The sequence below is a fragment of the Diadema setosum genome, chromosome 10, assembly GCF_964275005.1.
Source record: "Diadema setosum chromosome 10, eeDiaSeto1, whole genome shotgun sequence".
Taxonomy (NCBI): domain Eukaryota; kingdom Metazoa; phylum Echinodermata; class Echinoidea; order Diadematoida; family Diadematidae; genus Diadema; species Diadema setosum.
The window spans coordinates 1,978,315-1,995,358 of record NC_092694.1 but is presented as its reverse complement, the minus strand read 5'-3'; the positions used below and the strand labels follow the sequence as shown (position 1 = coordinate 1,995,358).

At 37.8% G+C, this 17,044-nt stretch overlaps 1 protein-coding gene across 2 annotated transcripts in view; it reads left to right on the top strand.

The window, feature by feature from the left end:
• Positions 1–226: 226 nt before the first annotated feature.
• The window catches only part of LOC140233630 (peroxidasin homolog), a 103,123-nt gene continuing 86,305 nt past the window's right edge, over positions 227–17,044 (top strand). The window contains exon 1 of one of the 2 annotated variants that reach the window (XM_072313728.1): positions 227–402. In XM_072313728.1, the coding sequence (XP_072169829.1) occupies positions 227–402 (176 nt within the window). The remainder of the gene's footprint in view (positions 403–17,044) is intronic. The other variant, XM_072313729.1, reaches the window with a different exon arrangement.

The following is a 17,044-nucleotide window of genomic DNA, read 5'->3' as shown; positions in this document are numbered from 1 at the left end:
TCTGCAGCATTATAGCACAGACCGGACTGCTGGCCGCGAAGTCGTGGATGTACTCGCGCCGCGCCAGTGAGCCAGGCTGGTGGTGTACACAGTGCCCACTCCTAGAACCTCATCTTTTGATGAACTGATTGAGTTTTAGTGTTCCATCTCTCAAGCTGTCTTAAAGCGTTACTGTGATCTGTATCCCTGACACTGGTCGTTGCTGGTGTTCCTGGCCTGGACCATGATGGATTCTAAATTTGTCAGCTCTATCGTGCTACTCGGTGTGCTGGCGGCTGCACTACCGCTGCTGGTGTCAGCTACCTGCCCCAGCCGATGCCTGTGCTTCCGCACTACTGTCCGGTGTATGCACCTCGACATGCGGCGAATTCCGACGAGTGTGCCTTCTAACACCCAGATCCTGTAAGTTGAATTATCACTCATGTCATCGACTGCTTTGATGATCTACTATCATCAAGCATTATGTCAAGTAGCCAAGAATAGATGCAGTGTTGTATTGGATTTACTAAACTGAAACTCCAAGGAACTGCATTAGTAAGCTAATTAGTCATTCTGTGAGATGATCTCATTTAAGGATTAAACAATTTCTTTGTAAAGTGGATCTTGCAAGGTATTGATCATGTTGATTAGGATCTACCCAAGCATGTCCAAAATTCTGTCACGGTCAGACACTACTGCCATTTTTTTTTTTTTTTTAAACATAGTCTAACTCTTTAACATAATGTGCACCCTACCACTGTGTATGGGATGGGTGAAGTGAATGAAGACACTGACTGGATGTGATTTCTTTTATAAATCAATTGCACAGCAGTGAAATAGTGAATAGTGTACAGTCCATTTTGCAGGCCCTTCAATAAAAATCATTGCCATACACTACACAGTATGCATTCAAAGATAACTTTTCACCCATATTTTCATTTCTGATTTTGAAAGTCTGAGTACAGGAGGTGGGTTCTACTTTATAAAGGGTACATCAAGTATTTTAATGAACTGTCATGTTGTGATCGGATTGTGTGTGAAGTCAGGAGCTCACAGTGTGCAGTGTGGTTGGATATAAGGATGGTCAGAAGGGTGTCTGTCACTTGAAATTACATGTGGTTTGCGTGACTTCCCGCCTTTGTGCCTATTGTGGTGCTTTCCTGGTCACATGATGACCTTGGTCATGTGATTTCACTGACTAGGGCCTACATACATATCCCCTCGTGGGCCAGGTGACCCAGGTTACAGTACGTCATACTGCAGCCCCATAGACTTTATACAGGAACCACCAAGGTACATGGATTCAGTGGGTTTCAATAATACAGTAATCACACTCACATTATCCATGTGATGCAGTTAGCAGTGAGACGCACAAAGAGTGTCCTCCTTATTGACAAGACTTCCTTTTAAAATGTTCTCCCACTATCATACATTGTACCCTACCACTAATACCAATTTATGTATGTACGTTTGCCTGCATTAAAGCTATTCTCCAAGAGTAGGGCATCGTAGAGTGTTGTGGTATAGACTATTAATTGTAAAATACATTGTACACATTCATACACACATTCTTACAGATCGCATGCGCATTGCTTTGGATAAAGAATGTCTTGCCGCATCAGCAAAGTGACTACGTGCACTGAGTTCGGTGTTAGCATGGCGCTCAGCACACACGACTAATGAGGGATAATTACTGTATACGCCGAATATTTCGCGAGGTTTTTATTTTCGCGAATTTCGCGAGTCAGGTGCTATTCGCGAAATTAAAGACACGGGAAAATATTGACTCTGATCCCGATGTGAATGTGACGTACGTGTGTACACTTCTCCCTTCAGTACAGGACTCCACTATCGCGAATTTAACCACTCGCGAAATCATCAGGAATTCCCGATTCGCAAAAATTTAGACTCGCGAAATATATGGCGTATACAGTATCAATAAAGCCAAATGTTCGTATTGTAATCTTCGACATTCACACTCGTCTCATCAATTGAGTATACCCTGACATTCTGTGCTGACGATACAAACTTGGTACCAGTAATACGAAGAATGATGGCACACCTCTGTGATGTTTCAGTCTACTAATATGTAATTTTTTTAATTTTTTTTTATTGTGACATTAGCAGAGAAAGAGGAAACTAACTAAAATTGAAAGGAAACAAAAATCAATTGATTGGACAGACCTGTGAGAGAATGAAGTGTGGATGATGTCTTTTCTCTTCTGCATTAAAACCCTGGCAAAGTTCTGGACTTGGAGCGATTTTTTTTTCTCCAACAGTATTCTACCATCATACCCTCGTACTACAGAAGCCATAATTTGTTTTGCCATCAGCAACAATTTCCAGTACTGAAGCTTACTTCATTGAAACACCAAGATGCTTGAAATATCATGCATGAGGTTAAATTCAGGTCACTCATTAAAAAGATATTAAAATGGCTCTGAATGGTATTGCAATCCTCTTTCGATTGCAGCCAGTCTGTTTCACTGATACCACTCACTGAACCTACTCATATAGTCTTCAAATTAAGACCTTGTTCTCAGCTTTGCAAACTATACATTGTGACACCACACACAGAGCTCTCTCAGTGTTGGGGGGGGGGGGCATCATAATCTACATGTGCTGTCCATGGTTCTGTCAATATTTCTGCATTACCTACTTGTACTAAGTATCTCCAAAGTAGTTCAAGATTGACTATCCTTCTGTTTTAATAATCTCTTGCTCTCATAGTTCAAGGATCTTTAAATGTCAATCAAATGTCACTTTGCAGCATTGTTACATGTTACATGTAAGGCATACCTATTTGTACATGGTCCTAGATTTACACGTACCCGTACTTTAAAAACCATACATTTTTGCATCGCAATGCTGATCATGATAATAGGTGGGATTTTTGTGTACACATGGACAGAAATCCCGAGATTTCAATTTCGATGCAAATCTTGAGATTTGTATCCCGCTAATTCGCGTATGTGTGAATCCAACTCATGTGGCTCTGTCTTTCTTTGTGAGAGACTTGGTCAAATAACAAACAAAAAAAAAGAAAAAAAAAAGTGCTGTCCAAAGACAGCTCACTTTCTTCAGGACTATTTGAAGACCACCAGGAGCCATCATTGTGTGCACATTGAATACCTGAGCTCATTGTACTTTGAACAAACCAGTGAACTTGAAATTTTAATTGTGTTGGTTTTTCCCCCAAATGTGCATGAATAGTAAATTATGCACTGCTTTGAATTAAATGGTTTGAGAATATGTCATGTTTACACAGAAAAGCTCAGTGACAAAGTTCCATGAAAGCCAATATAGGGCAGGGTCTACTATTTGTTTTATAACAGACATACTTGATAAGTAAGCCTAGTGTGGTTTGTTTTAGGAATGCAGGGACACTGTTTTGGGACAAAGGAATACCAGCTGTACAGGTCAACCTGCTCAAAGAGTTTTAGTAACGATGCTATACTGTAAAAGTGGGTATTTTTAAGCGAGTAATTTTTGGTGCTCGGTCTGGTAAGATGAATTTCGCATGTTTTTAATTCCGCGGAATCTGGACATTAACTACTGGAACATATGGCGTGCAGAAATATTTGTGTGCTTTTAATTTCACGCTAGCTTCTGGTTGCGCGAAACACGCGAAAATTCCCACACATGCTTTATGGTGTTTTGATATCAAAATCTTATAGCACATTTCAATCACAATTTTTCCAAACAAACTTCTAGAATCATGTTTTGCCTCATCTGTGTGGTGGTGAACACTGCCTTTAGAACCAAGTTCTTCACAGTTCTTGGTGCATATTTGTAATCTGAACTGTTTGACCTCAAAGCATGTTTGAGGACTAGGTACTTCACTTCAGGTGAGTGGCATGGAGTATATCATGCATTTCATGTATGATTGACAGGACGTGGCATTTGTGACATTATGCACCACAGCAGATAGTGATTTTCAAGATGGAGTCATTTGATGTGACTGAACACTTCATTAGAAACAAATCCTTTCTAGTTTTTTAGGTTTGAAACCTCACATACTGATGTTCTTGATGTTTTGGTAAAATAACTTTGAAATCACCTGCAAAGAGCTCCTCATTTGTTTTTGCCGAGCCTGTGAAGACAACAAAAATGTCAAGTTGAGTGTCGTCAACATTGATGTTAAAATGAGCGATGCATTCATAAAGTACAATGCTAGCACACAAACTCAGTTGATGTAGAGCACATGTGGCATCACATATTACCAGATACCTGGCATGAAATAGAAACAGATACAATTAATGTGCATGAGCAAAAGTCTCTACACTTGCGATAGTATTTCACCAACATAAACAATAATAAAAAAGCCCAAAGGAGGAATTTTGGAATATGCCTGCTCCTTGAACTCTCCACGTTTGAGTGGGGTATGCCAAATAGTGCTACAATGGCAAACAAAGGGTCTATTGAGTTCCAGGATAGTCTGGTAGAATGCTACAGCAGTGTGTGCATGCATGAAGTCATCTTTATGTGTGCCACTGACACAATTCCCTGCACTGGGGCTCTTTGGGGATGAACTCTAATTTGTCAACCATCTTAGCTTTCCTCTGACTTCATCAGCTTCCTCCCAGTGGAGTCCAATCATTGTAATTTAAAGGGACTGATAGTGATAGGTTCATGAAGAAACAGCCAGAGATGATGATCCCTTGATATCTTTTCACCTTTGACCTCATTACAGATACGGCATACTCACCCAACATGGTAATACTCACGTCTGAAAATGTACAAAATAAATAGCTGTTGTCTTTTAAGATTCATGATCATGAAATCACAAAACCCCCAGTTTTATTACCCTGTTGTATTTGAATGTTCTTAATTCCAAGGTTTTTCAGCTTTTAATAGAAACTATGAATAACTGTAAAATTGTCATGCAAATATCATCTAATTTCAACCATGAGATTGTTATTAGAATAAATCATATAATAGCTTTAACTACTAACAAGTATCTATGAGCCTTGCACTCAAACTGAAAGATGACTCTACTATGCTCTATCTATTTGCAGACGTATCACACTTTTATGAGAACAATTGATGCCAAATCAACCATTTATATATTGTGATTTCGTTGCATATTGTGGAGGTACAATTATATCCTGTTCAGAATGAATGCACACTGCACAGTGAATGGGCATGTACAATGTAGTGTCATATAATGCAAGAATCAGAAGCTGAAAATACTTCCAATTGTGATAAGCAGCAAGGAACACAGAAATATTATAATCTCTCAACTTGTCTAGAAGGGAAGAATTAGGTATTATACCTTGGATAGATACAGTATTTAGCTATCAAAATATAGTGTATTCTATGGTAACTTTGCATCTAGGGTTCAATATTATCTGCCATGACTATTCTTTGGGAAATGATACATCCGAAGAAAATTCTTCCAAAGAGCCATGTAATAGAAGAAAAAGCTTAAAATGGAGTATTAGAGGAAAATCTATTAAATATTAAACAGTGTGATCACAATACACAATAGAATGACATGGAAAAACTTCATTGATTACATCATAATAACTCCTGTTTCATTTGACAAGAAATTGTTACATTCTACTCTTTCAGGACAGAAACATATGTCATTAAAATGCCGTTACTAGTGCTCCAGGTACTAGCATTATTAATTACATATCATCAGTAACTGAGAAAGTTGAATTCTCTTCAGGAAGTCCTGCTGTATTTGTTATGTGAATGGAGAACAATTCTCAGTTGCATGATTATGACAGGTATTTAAATACTGAATATGAGAGGTTATTACTACTAATTTACTGACATTCGGATGATGATTGTTCATAATCATCTCTATTAGGTCCATATTAATCACTCTCAACAATATACTGATTTATCACTAAATCTTTGTTTTCTCAATCTTGTGGTTGCTTGTTTTTCTGATTGGGTTGTTGCCCACACATGAGAAACAATCAAAATAATGGTAAGGGTACACGTGTAGGAGGAAACTTGTCTTTAAAAACTTGTTTGTTAGTCTGGGAGACCAGACTACCTCAGACTGTGACAGTATAATGGGTCATATTGTGGTGAGGTTTAGCCCTGAATGGCTGGCTCTGAGAACGGTAGACTGACAGGAAGTTCTACCAGGCTGAGAGAACACAAAGGAGGTAGAGGCAGACGGAGTGAGATTTGGCTTTACCTCTCGATTATTCCCAGCCACTCATGCTCAGGAAAGCTCTTCTTTTGTTGAGATATATGAAAGCTTGGATACTGCACATAGAATCAATTGATTATTTTTAGGGTGTAGAAATGGTCACTTCTCGGTGACCTGTGAATACATTGTGTTATCTTAGCAACATCACAAGCAACATATTTCAGTCTGCACTGGATCTTCTGTAGTGAGAAACTTGTTTAAAGAAGGCTCATAGTAGTTTACAATTTAGATATAAATATTTTGCTATGACATATTTCTCCTAATTATACTTTTATAAAATAAATGGAATTTACAAATTCATTGTCTTTCATAACCTGTAGCACATACAGTTGTAGATTCATGAGAAACCTCTTTTGAAATGAAACGTACAATTCTAAGAGGAATTGAAATTCATTTGATGCGAATTGTTTTTGAAATGGCTGAAATATCCAAAAACAAAGGGGTCAAAATGAATAATGGTATGACCCACCTTTCATTAGGACAACTTTGTTTTATTTTGGGTTTGGATATCTCAGCCATTTCATAACCAATTTTCATCAAATAGGCTTTAAATTCCTCTTAGAATTGTTTGCCCTTTAATATTTCAAAAAATGGTTTCTAATCTAGCCAAAAGTTTCCATCTGAATCCCCATCTCAACCAAAACTATACCATCCCTTTAAAGTGTAAACCTTGGATGACATGCATGGCTGAGACTACTGTATCCACAAAGGCACAAATTTTCTCTCTTTTTTTTTTTTCATCCGATAAACTGCTGAATAAGCTTTTGTTTTTGCAAGGGTTTAATTTTCGCGAATTCCGTGAATCACAGTTAAATCGCGAATTAGACAACAAATGAAAATTCCTCGATTGACTTGGGTAATAGTGCATTTGCATTTATATTGGCATCAAGCTTCCGAAAACAACATCTCGTGAAAATGTCTATGGCCTCTTCATGTGTGAAAATATCTGTACACAAAAATAACAGTGTATACAGTATTTGAATTGCACTTTTGCATGTTTCTATAATCACATTCACAATAGAACTTTGTTTGATTCTGAGTGTTGTGTGTCATTTGTATGGCTGGACCTCCAAAAGAAACTTGAGGAGGCAGGGCTTTGTTTGACCTTGGTCTTTGTGTGCCCATATATTGGGATTTATGTTGGGAGCTGCTTAGTTAGAACTTTGGGCCTTTAAGAGTTTGTGCCATGCTACCCAATAATTGAATGTCATATTCAGTTGGCAGTCTGCATGGAAACTATTATAAGCGTCTAAACAGCATGTGACCCTGAACGTGATTTTGGAACATAAAACATGAACCACGATTTAGGAAGAAAAGTACTGACGACATCCTTTTGCCATGTGGCATGCCTGCATTTGAAGCTCACCAAAAGAGACTCTACTACTAAATTCCAAGTTAGAGTAGTTAGCTGCTGAACATCAAAAATCTTCAAATAACTTCCAATTAAAAGCTCCCATGGTTCATTGATGTCTCAGAAAGCAGACAGCAGCTGACAGGCAAAACTTCATCTGATCTTCCCATCTGTCATTGCATCTCAACACAAACACTACCAACATCTATTCATTCAGTAATTGAATATCAGTTTGCTACATGATTGATGTCATTCCTTTATTTTGTTTCTTTCTTATACAATCGCATGTATGAATGTGTGCGGCAAACATGACTGCATGAATAACAAATTGGACTAAAATTCAACCACACTTTTTTTTTTCATTTATTGACATGCTGCTGGATTAAAAAAAAAAAAAAAAATCACCCCCTTATAATTTGAACTTCAATAATCACACTTCTTTAGTTTAGTTAGTGTAGGGCCTAAATGTCTTTTATTTGGTTGTAATGTGAAAATGGTAAAAAAAAAAAAATGAAGAGACCATATGGGCATACACTGCAACACTCAACAAGGTTTGGTCAGTTTCTGACAAAAAAATACAATTATATGTGTGTGTGTGTGTGTGTGTGTGTGTGTGTGTGTGTGTGTTTGGGGGGAGGGGCTTTACTACCCTTCATCTCATTCCCCATTGATGATCCCAGATAATGTGTTTAACTTCAATATTCAGTACTTGCTTGTGATCCAGTATATTTCGGTCTTCCTGAGTGGAGGTATACGTACAAAATGTTTATTCAATTTTCTTCAAAAACTATCAAAGCGAAATACTTGATAAAGAAAGTGTGGCTGTCCACCCACCAAAAAATGAACAGCAACAAAGAGAACAATGGAAAAAAAAATAACCAACTGGTTTCGTACAATGAAGGACTGAGCTCTGAATTCTTACTGTCCAACAAACTTCTCTGTGTACGGGTTATCTGCATTCCGTAAACAAGGGGATGGGAGAATGTAGTCCTGTGTAAAATGCAGCAGGTGATTTGTGTGTTGATAATGGACCATGAAACCGTGCACCTAGATTCAGGAGTGAGGATTGAAAAAGAAATTATAAAATGAATGAGTCATGACCAGGGGGAGGTGTTACAGACATTCAGTGACCTGAGTCTGGCTCCCCCTTTAAACCCAGGGAGGGAAGAAAATCTTGATCAGGATGGCAATGGTCTAGGCTGCAACTGCCTGACTGGTTGTTAAGAAAGAATTTGGAATTTGAATTTGAACTTTTGAAAAAAAAAAGAAAGAAAAAAAAATCGCAGTGGCCGCATTTATAAACGTTGTCATGTTTGAAAGACATTTCAATACCCACTATCAAATCACATTTGCAAATGCCTCTTGAAATGAGTTTCTCCAGTTGTTGGATTTATCAACTCTGTCATGAGTCAATTGCTGCACAGTTCCATTGCACAGCATGACCTGAGGGGCAGACATGCAAAGTTTGGCAGGTGAAGCTATAAATGCATAAGTTCAAAACGACTTTGCTGCATATAGCAACTCTTCAGATATGTATTTCTGGCTCAGTCGTTTCAGAAATTTGTTTCTAACCCCATAATCAAAACAGCTTTGTGTTTATCAGATGCCAAAAACTTCTTGAAAGTTGTTTTAAAACCTTAATTCTGCACCAGAAGTGAGTTGATAAATGCACCCAGTGTTTTAACGGTCCTGTTAAAAGGTTACCTCTCCCTGCATCCATCTTTACAACATTGCAACATCTTTGTTATTGATATTGGAAAACATAAATCATTTGCTATTACAACTGGTCATGACTGTTTGAAGGCATCACAGTGTTATTTGAGCCATGTAAGGTCTTTGCCCAACAGCTGTTACATAATATCAGTCAACAGTTGCAGGTAATTGGCAATAAGTAGCCAATCTGAAATGTTAATCTCTTTTTAAGAAAATAACTAAACAAAAACTGATACTGAAATCTACCAAAGAGATTTCAAGTTGGCAAAATTAGCATCACCTACTGTAAAATAACTTGTGACAAGTACTTGATCTATGGCATCTGCAGACACCTTTCAGTGCCATATATTTATTTTAGGAACAATCATGGCTTAAGTGTTGACCATCAGTCCTGAAAACTCAAATAGCTAATACAATTACTCATTGAAATTTGCAACTTTGAAATCTACAACTTTTGATTATTGCATGAAATGGACTTTTCTTTTTTTTATTGGAAAGAAAAATTTCAACTAGTTTTGAATGAGCTGTAGCTGTGATGTTGAGATTTTTGTCCTCATTGCCGTCAAAACCATGAATAGAGCTGTTTACATAGACCAGAAAATCAAAACAAAACAGGTATTTCTCACAGTCAGGATTTTGGTTGGAAGTTGCTATGTAATTGTTGCTATGCAACTACCACAAAACTCAGTGAAAAAATAGCAACCAAGAAAAAAAAATAATCCAAACACCAAAATGAACCCTTTACCTCTACATTTGGTTTCAGAAATTGTGCTTGATGTTGATGGTATCCTTGTTTTTTAATCAAGTTTATGTAAATGCTGGCTTACTTGTTACAGGTGAAATGGTTACCTTAGTGGTGTTCTGTACCTGCTTGAGGATTAGAATTTTTATATTCATTATTTTGTTGTTATTGAAAATGTGAGTTCTACTACATCTTTTATTATTATTATTATTATTATTGTTATTATTGTTGTTGTTGTTGTCGTTGTTATCATTATTACAAGATATATTACAATATAATTCTTGCCCAATGCAAGGGGCTGAGCAAGCACAATGCCTTCCAAAAACCAGACTCACTCTGTTGACATACAAATATTTTTTTTTTATAGTGGAGTCCGCTTTACAGATCTTATCACAGCACTGATGAAAAACAAGGCCCCTGAAATGATATAAATTTTGAATGCTATCAACAGTAGTATACATGTAAGTATGTCAAATAAACAGCCACCACAGGAATGTATTGCTTTAAACCAGAAATTTTTCCATGTTTGAAACTTTCGCAAAATTTTGCTAGGAGTAACAATTTCCAATTTAATAAAATTTAGGCGAAATCTACCTTTTTTTTTCTACACAATGCATTGAATGCCCATGATAGTTCGTAAAAGTTTTATGCCACGAAAAAGCTGTTGGCTCCAATTCGCGAAAGTTTTATGCCATGAATATTTTTTATTTTACAGTATTTTACAGAGTATGCTGCATTAATTTGCTACAAATCAGTGTTCTTATGTTGTAGATTAGTATGTTGTGTTGTGTATGTCCTCTGTATATTGAAGTATGTGTACACAGCATAAAGTGCACATAAATTTACTATTTGAAAGAGTGAAGGTTTGAGTGAAATTTGTGTTCAAGCTGACATAAATTAATACATTGAGATTATGACCAAACTTCTGACATTATTTCATGATTTGAAGACTGTTGTTGTTGTTGTTTTAAAGAACGAAAGGAGAGAGTGAAGACTGCCATTGAGGTACATACTGAGCATAGAAACCAAGGCACCTTGGGGCTGATATCAAACCTTCTGTCATTGATTCTTACAGATTCTATCCTTGATCAAAACCACCAGTGGGGTGACTGTTTGCCCTTATCACTCTTTATTGCCCATTAAATGGGTCTTAAGGAGGTTTTTGAAGATAACATCCCCTGGAATTTTTTCTTGATAAGTACAGCCAGATGACTCATTGCATGAAGAAAAACATGGCTAAATAGTAAATCAAATTATAAGACTTACTCATACTGTTCAGGAGCAAAACTACTGATACTCGTACTTACTTTATACTTACTCTCCATTATGCCATAGGCATGTAGGGCAGCACTGATAGTCATATTTTGCATTTTATTCAGATAATATGTTTCATATGGGAAAATTCGATCAGAAAATATAATACGTAATATTCTCTTTGTCAGTGTGATGCTAAACTTTGTAAATGCAGTCAAGAATGCTGAAAATGGATGGGTTCAATTTCAAGGGTTTTTGTGTGTGTGTTTTTTTTTAAAGGAAAATAGTGTTTTTGAAAACTAGAAATGTCTGGACTAGAAGAATGTTAGACCAAATTATTCTCAACAAATGTGTCTGAATTGCATGTTTCAACTTTTTTTTTTGACTGGGAGGAAATCAATGAAATTTGTATTATGATACCTTTTTCTTAGCCCAGGTACATGTGTAGCTTCCCTTCAAATTCAGTGCATTGTTTTCTACCAAATTGCATGGCTTGACATGTGCTCAGTAATCTGGAATGGTGCTCACTTGTCACTGTTGTCCTGGTTCTGTCATTCATATAGAAACAAATGGTTTGGCCTTGTTATTGAACACTTCTTTTAAAACAGTGCTTGGTGTGTCTGATGAATGGGGTTGTTGAGTAGTAAACTTTGTATGCTCAGGTGGGCTAGAGTGGCAATGTCGTAGCTTCACAGTAGAACTTGTGGTTTTGTTGGTTTCTTGATTGTTTGGCAGACACACACTGTTTCACACTGTCTGTGAGTATTGTGCTTTATTCAGGAAGACAAAGGAAGGGTTGAGAGACAGGTGTTTGGTATCATCCTTGCCTCCAGGCAAGAGTCAGGTGCAGAAAATATGAATGATCAGTGTACATCGTAGTTTCCTCCAAGAGAACATACATATTGCAAGGTTCTTTGAGGGTAAGCCATACAACAGCAGAGATTTATAAAAGAATCTACGAAATAAAATAGGGGCATTTTAAAGTGACAAAGAAGAATAGCATTTTTTTTTTATCAGTTTCATTATAGGCTGCCATCAGATATTCCTAGGCGCTTTCCTGAAACGTAGTGAAAACCCCAAAATGGAAAACCTACCTAAAGTTTGTGTAACTTGTAAAGCTTTCTTGCTTGATTTATTCATTTATTTTTTTATTATTTTTTTATATTTTTTGATGGGGGGGGGGGGGGCTAACACTAACAGGGCTTGACACTAACTTTTTTCTCCGATGGCCCATTGGGGTCATTAAAATCTCTATCTGAAATTTTTGTCACTCAAAAAAAAAATATGTTGGCCTGAAGTGAGAGAAAATTTAATAATCCCTTTAAATTTTAGTTGCCCCACTGGGCTAACATAAGATAACCGTTTTTGAAATTTGTTGTCCTGACATCAATTTTTTGTCCACCACTTATGTTGAGCATGTCGAGCCCTGTGTTAAGGCTTGCTCACCTCTCACTGGTGTGTCATATGATTCTTGTTCTCCAGTTGGCCATGTGCAAGCAGGAGGGCCATTGTGATGGTAACAAGTTCAGTACATCTATCCTGCACCTGTCTGTGTATGGATTATATCCTACCGCAAGGAGCTGAGCAGGTGCACAACTTACCGATATAGTCCAGGTTTCTGGGAATTTCTTGGTTTTAACTGATGTTAATGTCCTTAGATTTTATCTAGAACTCCTCATGTGACTCATCTCTGTGGTTGTCAAAATGATCACTCGTGATGTACATTCATTTTGAGTAATGTTTGACACACAATCTACAATTGTACTGGAAATATGAGGTAGTAACACACAAATCTTGTTCTTATCTCTTTCTCTCAATGTAGACAGATAGATTATAGATAGATAGATAGATAGAAAGAAAGATTGATACCCAATTTAGTCAATAACTATAATAGCTTGAGACAGAGAACTTTGCAATTCATAGCATTGTTTTTCATACCAAGTATGAGACTGTTGACAAATCACAGGAAAGTAAATCCAAGAGATGGCAGGTATACACATACATTCTGATGTGTACAGAGGATGTGATACTGTCAGTAGAGTAAAGTTTGTTTCATCTCTGCATTGGCAAGGTTTATTAATATTCATGTGTTGGATAATCCTATTCATTCCAGTGCTGTGTCATCTTAGAGGATACCCTCACCACTTTTGGGGGGACAGGATGGCCTTTGACACAGAGTCTGTTTTCATTTCATACTAAGTGCTGGAAGTTAGACTCGTATTGTAACAAGTCATCATTGTCTGTAACATTGTAGGCCTAAATTCTTATGCTCAAGTTGCAGCAACTGAGTAAAGCAAGAAAGACTCCTGTCACACATACATGCTGGCCCAAGGCTGTCATTTTGGAGCAGATTGGAGATCGCTTCATGAAACAAGAACCAAGTTCAAGACAGCTCGAGTTGAGCTGCTTTCACCTGTTTATTCATGGGCTGGCCTGAAGTTAGCAATTCAAAGTCTGTCAATGGAGCAAGCATTATGACATATTGTGAGTTTTGATTGTATTAGTGTCCCTTGATCATAGAAATATCAGTGTCCCTTGATCATAGAAATATCAGTGTGGGACCACGGGAAATGGCAGATAACAATACTATGCAACATTTACATTATATTCTAAGCCACCATGGCAATCACGTTTCAGGCCACCGTGGACCAAACGGGATGGACGTGAGACATCACGGGGGAAGGGATGGGCAAAAGCGACAGGCCATGATCGATGTGGATGTTGGGGCAGCTCTTTACACTGCCAAAAAATTGCCAAGGCAGTCACGGTGCAGTGAGAAACTAGTGGCCATAGTAAAACGGAGCATACTTCATCTACACACTGTACAAATCCAGCTGTGAAAAAATAAGGCCAAAACTGAGGAGTGGCCAAAATTAATGGCACACTTTCGTTTAAATGAGACACGCATGCACACAAATGGCTACCTAGGTATCGTATAACAAGTTTGTAAGGTAGGATTATTGAAAAGGTAGCTATAGTTGGGAGTTGTGTTTACACGTAGCCATGACCAGCCTGAGACCACCTCCAGAGATGGAGTGAAACCAAGGAGGACATGCCTCAAGGCTCTCTTCATTTGGGGGGACTGTTTACACCCACAGGGGTGTTTACACTGGCAGTCAAAAAATCCAGATTTTTTTTCTCATGCTGTGGTTTGTTATTGGAAGTTTGAAGGCAACTACCCCCTATATTGCACTTCTGCACAAAAAAACTCCATCTCCACATTGCATTTTTTAGACTCCAAAGGTCTTTTATTTCCTCCATATAAATGGCAGCTCACTGCTCACCAGTGGAAATTAGGGTGGGGTTATTTTCTCTCCCTCTATGCATGCTCCTGTATGTGTTATTTGCAAGCATCCAATGCTTCTCTCAAAATGTATACAGTATCCTGCTAAAGCGAGCGTCACAACACGGTGCAAATGGCAAGTAATAAATTGTGGCACATGTGCACCACTGACCTGAACACCTCGAAGTTTCAATGGTGAGCAAACTCAGGATTTTGTTTAGGGTTTTTTGCTCTGAATCTTAGATCTGAAAACCTGCTTTCATTTAAATTGGGTTTTGCCAATGAAGCAAGGCCCTAATTAGCACTGGCCTTGAGGCTGGCTAGGTTTTGTCATACTGTATGTGAAAAGGGTCCAAGTTACGATCAGTGCTAATGTTGTAAGCTGGTGCTGTAGGCAGGAACTGTTCACATGATAACCAATGTAGCTGTCTTGTCTCCAGGTTCTATTTCAACACATAAATATTAGACCACCTGTCTTCTATTAATTAGTGTGTAAAAATAGAGCATGTGATTTGTGTGTGAACCCTGGATGATCAGAGTCAATGTAGACAGCTGTGAGGTCTTGGCAATGACAGCCTGGTTGGCTAGCTGTATGAGAGAAGCATTCACACACACACAAAAATATATATACAGTCAAACTCGGATACCTCGAAGTCGTCGGGACTGAAGAAATTGGTTCGAGGTACGCGAATTTCGAGGTACGCGTACGTCGAATTTTCTTCGACTTATCCGATTTTTGTCGATGTTCAACATGGTATCTGTTACAGTGCCTACCGATTGTTTGTATGCTTGTCAATTGGATTTGAATCGACTTTAACATGAATGAATTGAATGAAAATCGATGTTCTTCTTTCATCAGTGTTTTCTGGTGGACAATTAAATGACTTATCACCATAAAAACAAAAAGAAAATACCGGTACGTAATCGAGTGCAAGACAGGGTTGCAGAACATGCGTGCTGAATGTACATTGTCGCGCCGGCGTAGGTACCCCCTCGATCACTATTCGTATTTCCTCCTTTTCTCTCTCTAAGTCATCATCTCTTACACAATATCCAACACATAAATCACAGTCTTAGCCTTGCAAACTATTAAAATTTCGCACAACTATGGGTGTACATGTAGCTCACCAAGACTGTTTAGAGCTACAGGGAGCGACGGCAATGTCGCACCGCTACGCACCGGTCTTCCATGTGTCTACGAGCAGCACTCACAGTCAGCAGACGATACCGTTAATCATTTCCAAATGTAAAAGCAACGATCTGTTATTTATTTTAGTATCATACGGAGCAAAATATTACTGTTATTCATTTCTAAATTTCCAAGCAAATACCCGACATTCGTTTTACTATCATACGGAGCCCAATATTACTGCTGTCCACTTCCAAAAGTGAAATGAATTATCTGACAATCATTTTATCATCGAATGGAGCTGAATGTTACTGTTTTTCATTGTTGAACGTCAAAGCAGACATCAGACATTTATTTTACCATCAAACGCAGCTGAATTCTAGTGTTATTAATTTCGAAATGTATAATAGCAAATATCCGACATTTATTTTAGCATCGTATGGAGCAGAATGTTACTGCTATTCACTTCCAAATGTAAAAGCAATCATGATTGTGATATTTATTTTGGAATCTTCCGGAGCCGAATGTTCTTGCTATTTACTTTCGAAAGTAAAAGCGAACATCCGACATTTATTCAATCATCGTACGGAGTTGAATGTTATTGTTATTCATTTCCGAACGTAAAGGGATCATTCGACATTCATTTTAGCCTATTCCGGAGCTCAATGTTATCGCTATGTACTTTCGAACGTAAAAGCAAACATCCGGCATTCATATTATCATCGTACGGAGTGGAATATTATTATTTATTTCCGAACGTCAAAGCAAACATTCGAAATTTATTTCAGCATCTTCCGGAGCCGAATGTTATTGCTATTTACTTTCGAATATAAAAGCAAACATCATACGGAGTTGAATACTATTGTTATTCATTTCCGAACGTCTAAGGGATCGATCGACATTTATTTTTGTATCTTTCGGAGCCGAATGTTATCCTTGTTTATTTCCAAACGCAAAATCAAATATCTGACATTAATCTGAGCACCGTACAGAGCTGAATCTTACCGTTATTCATTTCCAAAAGTATAAGCAAACATCCGACATTTATTTTAGTATCGTATGGAGTCGAATATTACTGTTATTCATTTCCAAAATCAAAAGCAATCATCTGACATTCATTGTAGCAACTTTCGGGGCCGATTGTTACCGCTGTTCATCTCCAAAAGTAAAGGCAAACATCCGATTTTTTTTTGGTGGCCCGACGTGCGTTTTGGTGGCCCCGGGCCACTGTAAGTGTCGAGCCCTGAATAAGTGCAGCACAGTACATGAAGGATGGGCTACTTTAGTAGTGAGTAATATTGCAAGATCAGATTCCGGCTATGGCTTCTGAGGACAGTGCTATTACTGTAATCATAAACATTTACCGAAGAGGATTGTTCGCATTAAAAAACAAAAAAAGCGAAACAATCTTACGGGGCCTT